This window comes from Strigops habroptila, chromosome 5 (assembly GCF_004027225.2).
Source record: "Strigops habroptila isolate Jane chromosome 5, bStrHab1.2.pri, whole genome shotgun sequence".
NCBI classification, from domain to species: domain Eukaryota; kingdom Metazoa; phylum Chordata; class Aves; order Psittaciformes; family Psittacidae; genus Strigops; species Strigops habroptila.
In genome coordinates, this window is record NC_044281.2 from 13,325,950 (window position 1) to 13,338,550 (window position 12,601).

The 12,601-nt window shown below is 44.2% G+C and overlaps 1 protein-coding gene across 5 annotated transcripts in view; it reads left to right on the plus strand.

Annotated features, from left to right (window-relative positions):
- Positions 1–12,601, plus strand: part of PLEKHM3 (pleckstrin homology domain containing M3) — a 136,744-nt gene that overhangs the window by 99,004 nt on the left and 25,139 nt on the right. For 4 of the 5 annotated variants that reach the window (XM_030488994.1, XM_030488993.1, XM_030488995.1 and 1 more), the window contains one exon: positions 309–5,353. In XM_030488994.1, the coding sequence (XP_030344854.1) occupies positions 309–486 (178 nt within the window). In that variant the 3' untranslated portion in view covers positions 487–5,353. Of the gene's footprint in view, positions 1–308; positions 5,354–7,666; positions 7,796–12,601 lie in introns of those variants that run through there. The other variant, XR_004389923.1, reaches the window with a different exon arrangement.

Sequence of the window (12,601 nt, forward strand, 5' to 3'; positions counted from 1 at the left end):
ATGCTAGTTAATAAGAAGATAAGTATTGATGCTTCTAAAAATTTCTGTCTGTGAAGCAGATTGCTGGGACAGATTCTCAGGAATGGATGTGGGTCAACTTATTCTAGTGGTCCTGAGTAGCTTTACACCAGCAGGGGTGTGGGCAAGCCAGTGTTTTTTACAACTCTGCTCTTTTGAAACGTAGTACGCTTTGAGCTACCAGAACTGTTTGAGGGAATGTCTGCTGCCCACAATCCATGTGAAGTCCATTGCATGCTCTGGTTGGTCCTATTTTGTCATTCATTTTTGACACTAATTTGTGTTTGCAGGTGTGAAAGCTGTGGTGCTGTCTTCCACTCTGAGTGCAAAGTGAAGGCTGTACCATGCCCCAGGTGTGTGCGTAAAGAATTGCAGAAGAAGCAGAAATCCTTCTGGAGGCGACTGAATATGGATGAAAACTTCGAAGAGTCTTGCAACATGTTTGAGTTGTCATATCAGAACACATGAGTTCCTTAAGGCAGTGGTCAGCCTGAAGAGAATCCCTTTCCTAGCTGCCAGCTGAAGCAACTTCTCAGCTTAGCCAGGCAGAAATCTGTTTGCAAAATATTATCTGACCTTCTTCATCTGTGAATAGCAGCTGCCAAAGTGGCTGTAAAGCCTTGTTGGCTTTGAAATACCAATGGCTAAACTGCATTTTGCATTGAAGTCCAGCCGCTAGCTCTCATACGAAATGTGGTTTACTTGAAATGCTTTAGGTCTAGCTAATTAAGCACCCAACTTTTTCTTTTCCACTTCCACCTCTGGAGAAGACTTTTCTTCAAGGCAGAAAATACTTGCTGCCACGACCATATTAATTTTATGTTGTTAATTTAGAATTGATGAGCCATCTACTTATTTATATGTATTATTTATTTATTATTAGCCTTGGCAGAGGTTCTGGTGAGGTGTTTCACAAAAGCCAGTGGGGCAGGAATGATTTTAATCCCACCTGCTCTTTCTGATGTGGACATGTGGTTCCATTTTCTCATGTTTCCAGAGAGCTGTTTTTAAAGGATCGGTGCATTTACATGTCGCTCCCTGAGGAAAGAAAAGTATCTCCCATCAAACCTTATTTGGGGTGCTTGCAATCATAAGGTACAGAATAATTTCTTCAGCTGTATTTATATATTTATAGCCATCCCAGTGATCTATTCCATATGCAGATAAGCAGGGGACTTGCTTCTTCAGGCTGGGTATATCAGTTAAGCTCTGTCACTGAAGCCCATTGAGTTTTATGCTGGTTATTCTTGAGCTATGTGAGACCATGTCTTCATCTCCACTAACATGATGTTGGTTCTGACCTCCTGCTAGTCTCACATTTCAAGACATTTTAGGTGTCCACATTGGTTTTGGTTTTATTTCATGAAGTTTACTTTAAATGTTTCTCTAACCTGAACCTGTTAGACTCATAGTCAGGCAAGTGGTCCTGCCCATGGTAATCAGAAAATACCTCCAAAATTGTGAAATACTAGTTTATGGTGTTCATGTGCAACTTGTGTCCTGCATTCTCTGCAAGCTCTAAGGGATTTTATACTTCTGTAGTGACTTCCATGGTGGAGAACGAAGTTCCTTGAGGTATGGTTCTGCTCCACACACCTGTAACACAGGGAAGTATTAAAAGCAGTGAGTTACATATATCGTAAAAGAGAAATACATGATGGATTTAACTGGGGAGATGTGTCGTTACTGACAGTATGTTTAATTCATTGCAGTTTCACCTCCAGTGAGCACTTAGAGATCATCCTCCCTCCAGTCCACATTCTTAAATCTTTCTCCAGACTGTGCAATAATGTGTATATTACATACATGTGAAAGCATTGACGTACACACACACATCTATGTACAGAGAGAAAATATGGTTTCAGGAGAAAGAAGCCAGTCGTATATGTATTTTTCCTCTCCTCTGTCATAGGTTTGTGAAAATGGAGAATACTTTGCTTCCTATATAATCTGCAGGCTGTTGTATTTGAGGCACAAAGCAGTCTTGATCATTGAAGCACCTCACTAATTGCTCAAGCATTTTAAATAAAAGAACAAGGTACATCATGCTTACATTAAAAGATAGAATGCTACAATGAATTGTCTTGTACTGGAGTATACGTGGTTACATTTTCCAGCCTCCAGTCAAAGAAAGCAGGTGAAGCTGAGCTTTCTCAAATTTGAGTGCAACTACTATGTATATAGAAGCATGTTTATATCTGTATACATTAGACAACCAGTGCCTTTCTTTTTCTGAAGTCCTTCTCTCAGTAGGATTCTTTGGAAGGAAGTAAGGGTTTTTCCATGTTCTTGGCAAAGTACTGTAGGGATTCCCATATTCAATAAACCTGGTGAATCATGCACCTTTGTCACTAAAATTAATACTTCGCCTACACAGCAATGTCCATCTCAGCTCACTATTCCTCATGTGAAGTGAGTTGCTTTTGGCTATCATCCTTAAAGATAGAATGTTCCTTGCAAGTCCATTCCCATGTGAAGAATTCCCTGCATGTTCGCAAGTGCAAACACTGGGGAAGTATTGTGGAATTAGTCATGCAAACAGGAACTGCAGTGCTACTGGCTGAATAAACAATACGCTCCCATGTTTTTCAGCATGTATCACCACAACTAGTCCTGTGGCAAAGCCAGGAGCTCTGAAACTGTCAGAATCTGGCAGGTACTATTTTGAATTAGCTCTAGACATAATGGTGGGTAATCAAATCAAAAAAGATGGTGCTTTTCATATCATCATGCTCTGGTATTCAAGACACCTTACAGTGCTGGTTCATGTCCAGCCCAGTTTAGAGAGGGCTGCTTATGTGCATTGTCAGAAACCCTATGGAGTCAAGGAATCAAGGTTCAGACATTACAAACTACTAGTTACTTTGACAGACGTCCTGATCTCCAAAGTACCAGTTTTGTGGGAGGTTAGATATTCCAGTTAAATTATGGAATAAGAGCACAGACAGCGTTGGAGTTACTCTGGGTTTGTACAGGTGTTAGAGATAAGTTTCTTTGCTAATGGAGATTTACAGAAAACAAAAAAAGTATGATGTCAGCAAAACCACTGGAATTAGTCGTGGGTCTGGAACTGCTGCCATTGCAAACAGCAAAGAGCAAAAGCATGTCGTTACAATATGCTGGCAGCACCCAAAGCTTTACGTAAAAAGATGCTGTACAATACAGATCAAATTCATTTCTTTAAGATTCAGTGTTGTTGGAAACGAGCCAGTTCCTAAAACACGTTTATTTTTACTTTGGAAAAGTAATACAGCTTCTTATGTTAGCTATAGGAGCAGACTGTAATATGGAAGATGCTTTCCTCTCAGGGATGCCTAGCTTCTACCCAAAATAAGTTATTCCATGTGAATGCGTGAGATAAATTCTTCTGTCACAGTTACGTAAGCATAACAAAAGGCTTGATCCTGCCCTCAGAAGGTGCCAGTGCAGTAGGAACATGCCCTATTCATTTTTCTGGACCGCAAGACAAAAAAAACCCCAGAAACTACTGTTCCCATTACTAACTCTCAAAAGACCCAACTCTGAAAGAACAGTTTTCCTGCAAGAGCCATCTGCTAGCAGGAGACTCAGCCTGGGGTTCTGTAGGTGGTTTGGGTTTCAGACAGCACTGTACCCTTGCGTGATTGTTTCTGCGGTACTAATAGTGCTGCATGCTGGTACCCACTGCTAGCTACTCTTTTTTCCCCTTCTGCAGCCCATAGCCTGCACATCGCTCTGTTCTGCAGATTTCCGGGTGGGCATCAGCTGGAAAAGTACCTGAGGTCTTTCCAGATTGCACAACTTTCTCCCCACACACACACAGATGAAATTACATATCGGTATGTCTAGTCTTGTCCTACCCACACGTGAAATAAATCGGAACAATAGCATTTCATTGTGAATCGGGATAAAATGTTCTGTTTTTCTCCTTCACAGAGAAGGTGCTTTCGTAGGTGTCAGGGGAGAAATTGATCTGTACATCCAGTTACTGCTTTTGCTTCTACAGAACTTGTAATCAGTGTAGAAATAGGGTGCTTCGCTGCAGTGGACTGTAACCTGACCCTCTACAACTACTTAGAAACTTCTCATCTCAGTTTACTTAGTCTGAGATTATTTGAATCTAGGACACTATAGAGATCCTTATTCAAGTATCTTATCCTCTAGTGTTCCTTTGATGGGAAGAAGGACCTACTTAGTGAATGCAAACCGCAGCTTCTTTGTATATTAGCAACCTATAAAAAGAGAAATTTTGTTCTCTTATGTAGAAATCTTTCTATTGCTTTTTCTTTGGTCTGTCTTAGGTGATGAAAAATGATGGGTTTGGGATGTGACACAGTATTCTGGCTGGCACATATCAATATGAGCTTATTGCTGGAAGGATAGGAGTTGGCAGTTCTGAAGGTTTCCTACATAAGTGAGAGAAGGTAATTTTTGGTGAGGAACTTGAGTTTTTCACAGTACTCCACAGGCTCTGATGGCCTTTTAGGAGTGAATCCTCAGGGTACCTCTGGTGCTCTTCTTGTCAAGGCTTCTCTTAATATCAGGATCATGTATATTATAATGGATTGGTGATAATGTCCTGAAAGACTCCGAAAAGCAGAGGATGTCTGTTTACAATGAAATGGGGAAGCTGCACAGTTGTATTTTGCTTTTTCCCTGTAGCAACAGAAGCCACCAAGTTTCCTGGGCTTCCCAACGTCATGGCCTGGATTGCAGATGACTCTTGATGTCTATAAAAGAAATGTAATTGAATAATCATCGTAATCTTTGCTCCTCAGCTGCAAGCCAGTCCCCCCTCTCTCGCTGTCTCTGTCCCTGTCTTTGCTCACAGTGCTGAGCCTACAGCTAGACTTTGAGCTTCATAGCTCATTGTGTTGCTTTTGAACCAGTCGAGTCTGATCATTCTCTCCTTCCTAATTTGCCTTCTAATTTTCCCTTCCCAGTAGGAGTGCCTTACAGTACGGTACATTAGTGTCTATCTCCTTGTTTTGGATTCCCTGATTGAATCTGCTGTTCGATTAACTTGTAGACTTAAACTGAAACTCTGCCATGGCTGTGCATGCTGTTTTGCAGGGGCAGCTGAGTTCTGCCCTCATGAAGTGAGCTCTACAGTCTGCGTATACCAGCTCTGAAGACACCACGCTGCATGGAAACCCCTCACTTTTGATCAATTTGGTGCCTTAAATTTTCAAAAGTGAAAAATCTTGTCAGGAATGCTCTGCTATGATGCAGCGTGTTTGGAGTTGGAGCTCGAACCCCTTGCTCATAGCAGTTTCCATCTTGTTAGGAGTGGTGACCATAAAATGTGTTTACTGTCTATGCTTTGAGAAGGAAATAAATGAAAGGATAGCATGGAGACAGCGTTGGTTTTTATTATCTATATTTTGGAGACTAGCTGGGTTTGTCTTCAGCCAGGAATGCGGTTGTGCTTATGCAAGACCTTCAGGAGCTGTGCACATATAATAATGGCAAGCACTGGACATTAAAATGGGGTCAGGTCACATGCAATTGTGCTTCTCTTGGAACCACTAGCCAGCCCAGGCCATGTGGTGAGGGACTCCCATACGGTGCTCCCTACCTGCGTGCGCAGCTGGGTCCAGGGCTGTGGGAGTGAAGGCATTTCCTCAAATCTTAATTGTAATGCAGCCTGGTTTCCCTGAGGGCTAACCCAGTGAGGGTTTGGTCAGCCTTACCTTAGAGAAAGGTTTAACCTGTTTAAATTTTAGCATGATTTGCTAAAGTATATGGCTAACTTCTGGCATGTCAACCCTGGGCGCATGTCCATACTGACTGTGATCTTTTAAGTGTGCATTTGACGCCAGTAGCAGGAATCACGTTTGACAATGGCAGTGCTGTCACTGCATTTTAGCAGTGTAGTGAGGAGACAGCCTGGATGATAATGTGCAAAGTCCTTCTTTACTTGAAAACCCGGGTGTGCACACACTGACTGGGGCCGTATCTTAAAATGCCAAATTCCTTAGGGTGGCCATTAGTCCAAATCGCAAAGATGTCGCTTGTGGGCAGCATCAGAGGAATCCAGGCCTGGAAAGCTATCAGCTCTCTAGGACCAAAGTGTGTTAGGCCTCATCTATGTGCACAAGTGTCAGTGGCTTGATGATTAATTTACATGTGTCTAATCCATGCGTTGAACCAATATAAATCCTTGAATACACAGCATTGTTTTGGTGGAGAAATGATTTGTTTCTGTTTTGCTTATGCACTTGCCTACAAAGTCCATCTTGCTTAAACCGAAGTGTGCTTTCAGACTGATTTTTAATGGCGTTGATACCTGTGATACCAGGTTAGCTTATACCAGTCCCTCCTGTACTTGAGCTAAGCAGAAGTAAGAATTCGTAAGCAAAACGTGTGTTTGAAGGATTTTAAGTGATAAAGGCAGCTTCCAAACCAACTTTAGTTCAATTGGGGCAGTTGGAAGCTGGGGGAGCCAGGCCTGAGCAGCTTGAGCACAGTAGCTGATGCTGTCCCTGGCACCAGCTCACCTGCAGCACTTGCAATGGATTTCAGCACCACTGGCAGTGCACCCTGAGCTTTTGGAAAACCATTACATGCATGTGCTACTCTGTTAACTTATTGGTAACATCATCATATGTGTTTCGTTGCTCTTGTGTTTGCATTGGGTTGTTTTTTTTTACTTTTGACAAAGATTTTTATTTAATTATCTGCAACTACTAGGCAATAGTCTTAATTTATTTTTGATGTGTAATAATGTTCTAATTTAAATTCAGTGGGTCGAATTGCTTGACACTTGAGCAGGGTTTATTTGGGTTCACTTGTGACAGCATCAGAGCACCAGTCCCTTGTGTATAAAGGCAACTCTCAATAAACACTAAAAAAAAAAGTTACTCGTCCTTTTTTAATTTGCCTCCTGATGGGTACTGCATCCCGGGTAGGACAAGCTTTGGAAGAATGCTGGTTTCCTTAAGAATGCTAATCTGCTGGTGGAAAGTCTTCTAAATCTAAGCAAATGATGGTATTTGCTGTTCCTGGGTCTGAGCCAGGAGGTCTCTGGAGATACTGTCAATGACTGCGTCAAGCTCTGTAGGTCTGTATTCCCAGTTACATCTCTTCACTGTTTTTTGAAAGCCAAAAATGCCAGGGTTTTTAATGGTGCTGAGTGCCAACAGCTTCCAGGGGAACTTGCTGGGTGGGAGCTGTTGTTGTCAGGCGCCTTTGGATACGGAGCTCCTGGGAGGCATAGGGGAGGCAACTCCCCACTGTGTGGCTCTCTGTGGACCTCTGCCAGAAGGGTCCAAGCTCAGGGCCTTGAATCCTAAGCAAGGGAGGCATCATCCAGCTGGACTGAAGGGCTGTGAGGGGCATGACTTCGCCCACATCGTAAGGGCTCTCCAGCCAACAGATGTAGGAGCAGGCATGATTCCTGCTCTTCTGGGCTTACTTCTTCCAGTGCACCAGCTGAGGAACTTATGCAGCTCAGAGCTGTGGCTTTCGTGACTAAGGATTGCAGCACTGAGCCATGGTGGAGCTCATGGGCCTAAACCCCCTGCCTGAGGGCCCCCAGAGAAATCCACACCTAGCCCCATGCTCCTGTGGCCTTCAAAGAGAAGGAATATCCCCTCCCTCACTGTCTTCCTGCTCCTCCTCAGAAAGACCAGAAGTCCACCAGGAATGTCAATCCTCTCTCCTGCAGGAACCTTTGGACTGCATCCCTGTGATGAAACCAGCTACAAGCAAGGAGTTAATATTTGACCAGGACGACAAAAGCTGTACAAGAAAACCATGGGCAAGACCTTCTCTTCCTCCTTATTTGCTTTACAAGGTGAGCAAATTCCATTATGATGTCTCCTTCACCATTCACTGCCACCACTCCTCACTTCACCCTGTAAGAGATAGTAGGAAAAAACATCAACACTGAGCAGAGACCACAGGGTCTAGGGAGCCCTGGGAGGAGCACTTTGGTTGTTTTTTTTATGTCCTCCTGTGGCTGTATTTACACAGTTTCTTCTATCCTCCTTGCCCCTTCCCAGCCTCCCTGTTGTGCTCTGTTCGAGTCTATGAACCATCACTGAAACAGCTGCTGAAAAGACATACTCCAATAGCTGTCAGGGGCGACTTGGGGCTGGAGTTTCAAGCAACATTTCCTTTGGTTCCAGTCAGGAGCTACAGTGGTGGGAGGAGGAGGGTTGATTATCTCCTATGGCCAAGTCCCGTAAGTGGTATTATGGTTCATATCACCTGAGCATACCCAGTCAAGCTCCAGCTCTTCTCTTAAAGGTGAGGGCAGTTCATTACTCTTCTAGCTCTTAGACCAAAATTAACAGCATTTGGTATAATATAGGAAGTTGTCTAGTTTTCTGAAAGGTGGCAGAACTGGAATGCAGCTCTTCTTCAGGGAATAAGTGACAGTGTCCACGAGATTATGAAGTCCTGAGGTCACTGTCTAAAATAAGTGAAATGGTACAAGCTCCTTGTCCAGAACTGTGCTCCAAGCTCAAGGAAACAATTCTTTTTTTTCTTTCAAATTTTCCATATTGCATATGATACAGTCCAGATTACAGTACAGTAATGGATTAACCCAAATGGAGCTAGTTTCCTCCTTCTTTCTTTAGGGAGAGAGAGGGACCTTACCATACCTTTTCCAGTGAAAGGCACGCTGAGGGCAAATGAAAACATTCTGTGTGTGTACATAGCACTGGACTGTCTTTTTTAGAGTTCTTGTTTAACTAAATACTCTCCAAAATAGTGATCCCATCTAGAGGCCTGAATATTACCACTATGAGAAAGTGGTGAAAAGCATCTCAGATAATCAGGTGTCACAAGTAAAACCAGACAAAGTCTCCAAGGGAAGCAGGAGTAAATTCCAACCATTTTAAGCATAGACAAATATAAAACTTAGCATTGCGGCTGTAAACATGCTAAAAAATCAGTCTGCTCTTTATAGTAAGTGACTTGATTTTCTATAACTGAGTTCAAGGCATTAGCCTCACATATGAAAAATGAAGTTGTAAGGCTCATCTAGTAAGCAAGAGAAGTCAAGTAAGAGCTTGTATTAAGGGCTGAACTTTCATTGACTTGAAAGTTCCCAGGTGTTTGTTATGTAGGTACAATATGATGTTCTTAGAGGTGAATAAGAAGGAATTGTTAGTAAAGTATTGTTTAAAAATAAGAAGGTGCAAGTTGAAATGTCAAGCATTGGAACAGGCTGCCCAGGGAAGTGGTTGAGTCACTATCCCTGGAGGTATTTAAAAGACGTGTTGACATGGTGCTTAGGGACATGGTTTAGTGGTGGACTTGGCAGTATTAGGTTAACAGTTAGACTCAATGATCTTTTCCAACCTAAACGATTCTATGATTCTAAGTTACTGAATCTGTAACTGTAATCAGTGTGCATGGAGCAGTTCAGTCCAAAGTGCTTTCGTAGCACTAAAGATCATAAATTCATCTCATTTGTGACTGACACTGCAGGCTGGTATGTAAAGTGCAATAACTAAGTCACGAAACATGCTGAGTGTCTCTCCACTGACTTGTGCCTTGCCCTGCAGGCAGTCCCAATGATTTCTGAGAGCAGGGTGTACCGACTTTGGTGGGAGCAAGGTTAGGGTGGAAAAACTGAGACCCCAGCACATTCTGTCATCAGACATCAGCACGCAATTGCTAGTGACACTGGTGGATGTTGTTTGTTGTGTACATATTGCAAAATGTCCTATTCTAGCTTGGACTCTGCTCTTTTGAAGAGCACTCATCTCTGATTTAACAGACAGCATGATCGATCCTGTAAGCAGGTACAAGCTCTGCTTACTCCAATTAAAACTGTAGTTTGTGAAGAACCAGAGCTGGGCTCTCGGTGTTCAGAGACACGAGCTGTAGCAGTGTATAAAATTGGCAGATTCCTTGTAAAATGCATGTACATCTAGCTCAGAGTTAACCCTGAGTGATAACAGGTAAAAGAGGGCAAAAGTCTAATAAAATAAGGGTCACTGCTGTAGGTATTTACACAGTATTGACATTGTTAGCTGTGCTTAGAGATTTACGTCAAGTGTTACTGCGCTGTCATAAAACAATAAAGTACTTCTGTGAAGGGCTTAGGGCAAAGGGGAGGCAGAGAAGTCTCACTATATAAGGCCCTCCTCCAGCACCCGTGGTAATCCATGGGAATGTTTCCATAGCTGTTGGCAGGAGCTGTGTGGAGGCCTGCTAGGGGAGGGCGAGCACAAGCAGCACATTTACTATGTTTAGAGCAGGTAACTAGTGACTTTGGCTCAGGGAGGATATTGCCACCACCAAGTTTTAGGAGCCTAATGCAGCTGACAAGTCTACCTTGTAATCAGTGGACAGAGATGAGGGTTCCTACCAGGATCAGGGATGTATCTGACCTGAATTGTCCTGTGGTGTTTCATAGGAATGCTGACAAGGGCCCGTAAAAACTAAGATGACATTAAGAAAAATATTGTGATCAGAATGGCCATGAGGTGAAAAGGGCAATAGTACAGAGTCCCAGGGTTTCTACATAGCGTGTCCTGGACTCGGCACACTTTCAGCTCTCGGCTGTTGCAGCTCCACTTCTCACACTGGGCTCACAGTAGGCTTCCCCTCAACATTTTGGCTGCAGGACCAGACTTTGCAGCTGAGCTCAGTGTTTGTATGTAGTGGACCAAACTGAAATGGCAGTCCCAATCAGTCAGAGCACCAGGGAGTTTAGATCTAGGCACAGCGCCTGCGTGCCCATGGGTCTGCAGTTTGTCATCCCTGCTCTTCATGAAGTTATGGCAAGATTTCTTCTTCAAACCATGCTAATACATGGGACCTATGTATTGCTCTTCCACCAGAGGTGGTTCCTGTGTAGTTGTTCCCTGGCTAGATGCCACTGCATGGGAAGGTGTTTTCTTTACTCTTTCCAGATGCAGGAGGTAATTCTTTTCAATCAATGCATTTAGCAGCAGCGTTCTCCAGCACAGCAGTCCCACAGCTGTTCTAGTGCTGTCCTACAAGGGGTGGGAGAGTTTCCTGCTTCCTGACCCTACTCTGGACAATGCTTCTCAAAAATCAGCCAGCTTCTGAAAAGAGAATCATCTCTTTCAAGAAGGGACATTTCAGAGCCCTTCATAAACCTGAGTGTTGCCACCAGCCTGGCTTGCCTTGTTTTCTCTGCCAGGAACCAGAATGCTCCACACCTGCAGGTCTTCACTGTTCTCTGAGGGAGACGATGTGGGCTGTTTGGAAAAAGTAGGTTGGTAGGTGTTGAGCACTTCAGCATCTGACCCCACTTCTCTCAACTGTCTGAATTGATTTTTAGCCTAGGCAACTGGATAAACCTTACATATTTCTTTCTCAGAAACATTGCCTATGCCATTTCCCGTCCCAGATTTTATCTGAAAAGCTTATGAGTAGAGCTGAAGCCTGTCCCTTGCTAGTGAGATACATCAGCCCCCAAACACCAGGGCTAACCTCACAATCAGACAGCTCTGGGCTCGCTCAAGCTGAATCTCAATGTGAGACTGGGTTGGTCCCTCCCTCTGAGTCCTGAGAGGTGTCACAGTGGCAATAAACAGCCTCAGTCTGTGGCACATGTCCTTTCATTCCTCCCATCCTCAGCTCAGCTGGTGCTGGAGATGTGGTCCAGATGTGTTTCCCTACTCGCAACAGCTCTGCACGCTTCTACTCTACAGGACAACCACCTACCCCAGCAGAGCACTGTAGGACACCCTGTCCTTGCATCCCACTGTCCTTGTGCAAAAAAAGGGTATTTTAAGCTCAGTTCTGTAAAAGGTGAGCTCTCTCACACACGTGTACCCAGTGCAGAGTGCTGCAGCACCAGCATCCCCTTGGCTTTGTGTGTGATCTTTTCTCATGAATATCTCAGTGGTATCCTCATCACATGAGCTCTTCAGCCTTTGGGATGCTGAGACAGCCTGGGAGATGACCCATTTAGTTTACATATCTCTTGCTCTGCAAAGCCACCCATTAAAATCACTCACTTTACCCTTCTACGCGGGAATCTGGGGGAAACTTGGAGCAATCTGCTTGGAACTGGCAGGGACGTGTGCGCGGGAGAGACGCGGAGCAGAGCGTGTTTCTGGCTCCTCACACTCCTTTTTACTGACCCTCCTCACTGATTGGAAAAGACCCATGTCTCCCCCGGCCCCCTCTTCCTCCCGGGCCGCACAATTGTCACCGCCAATTAGTGCATTGTTAGGGCACACAATGGCGCTGTGGCCACTGGAATGGGATGCTTTTGTGCGTCTCCAGTCGGCTGTAGGGGCAGTCAAGATTCATTTAGGGCCTTACACAACATGGACAGAAAATACTATCAGAAAAGCAAAAGGGGAAAAGAAAAAGGGAGGGAGAGCGAGGTAGTGGGGAAGGAAGGGGGGCGAAGTCTGCTATTCAGGGGTTAGCGCAGCCGCATGAAAGGCCCAAGAAGCAGTGCCACATTGAAGACGCCCCTTGGAACACAAAAAGGAACCAGGGCTTAATAGTAATTAGTGGGCAAACTGCAAAGAGCGCCGTGGCTCTCCAGTGAATTGTTCCTGCACTTGCTGCCACTGCTGCCCCTTCCCCCTTCCCTCTGGATCCGGCCAGAGGTGATCAGCGCAGGGATGGGAACTGGCAGCCCTCCTTTACTCAC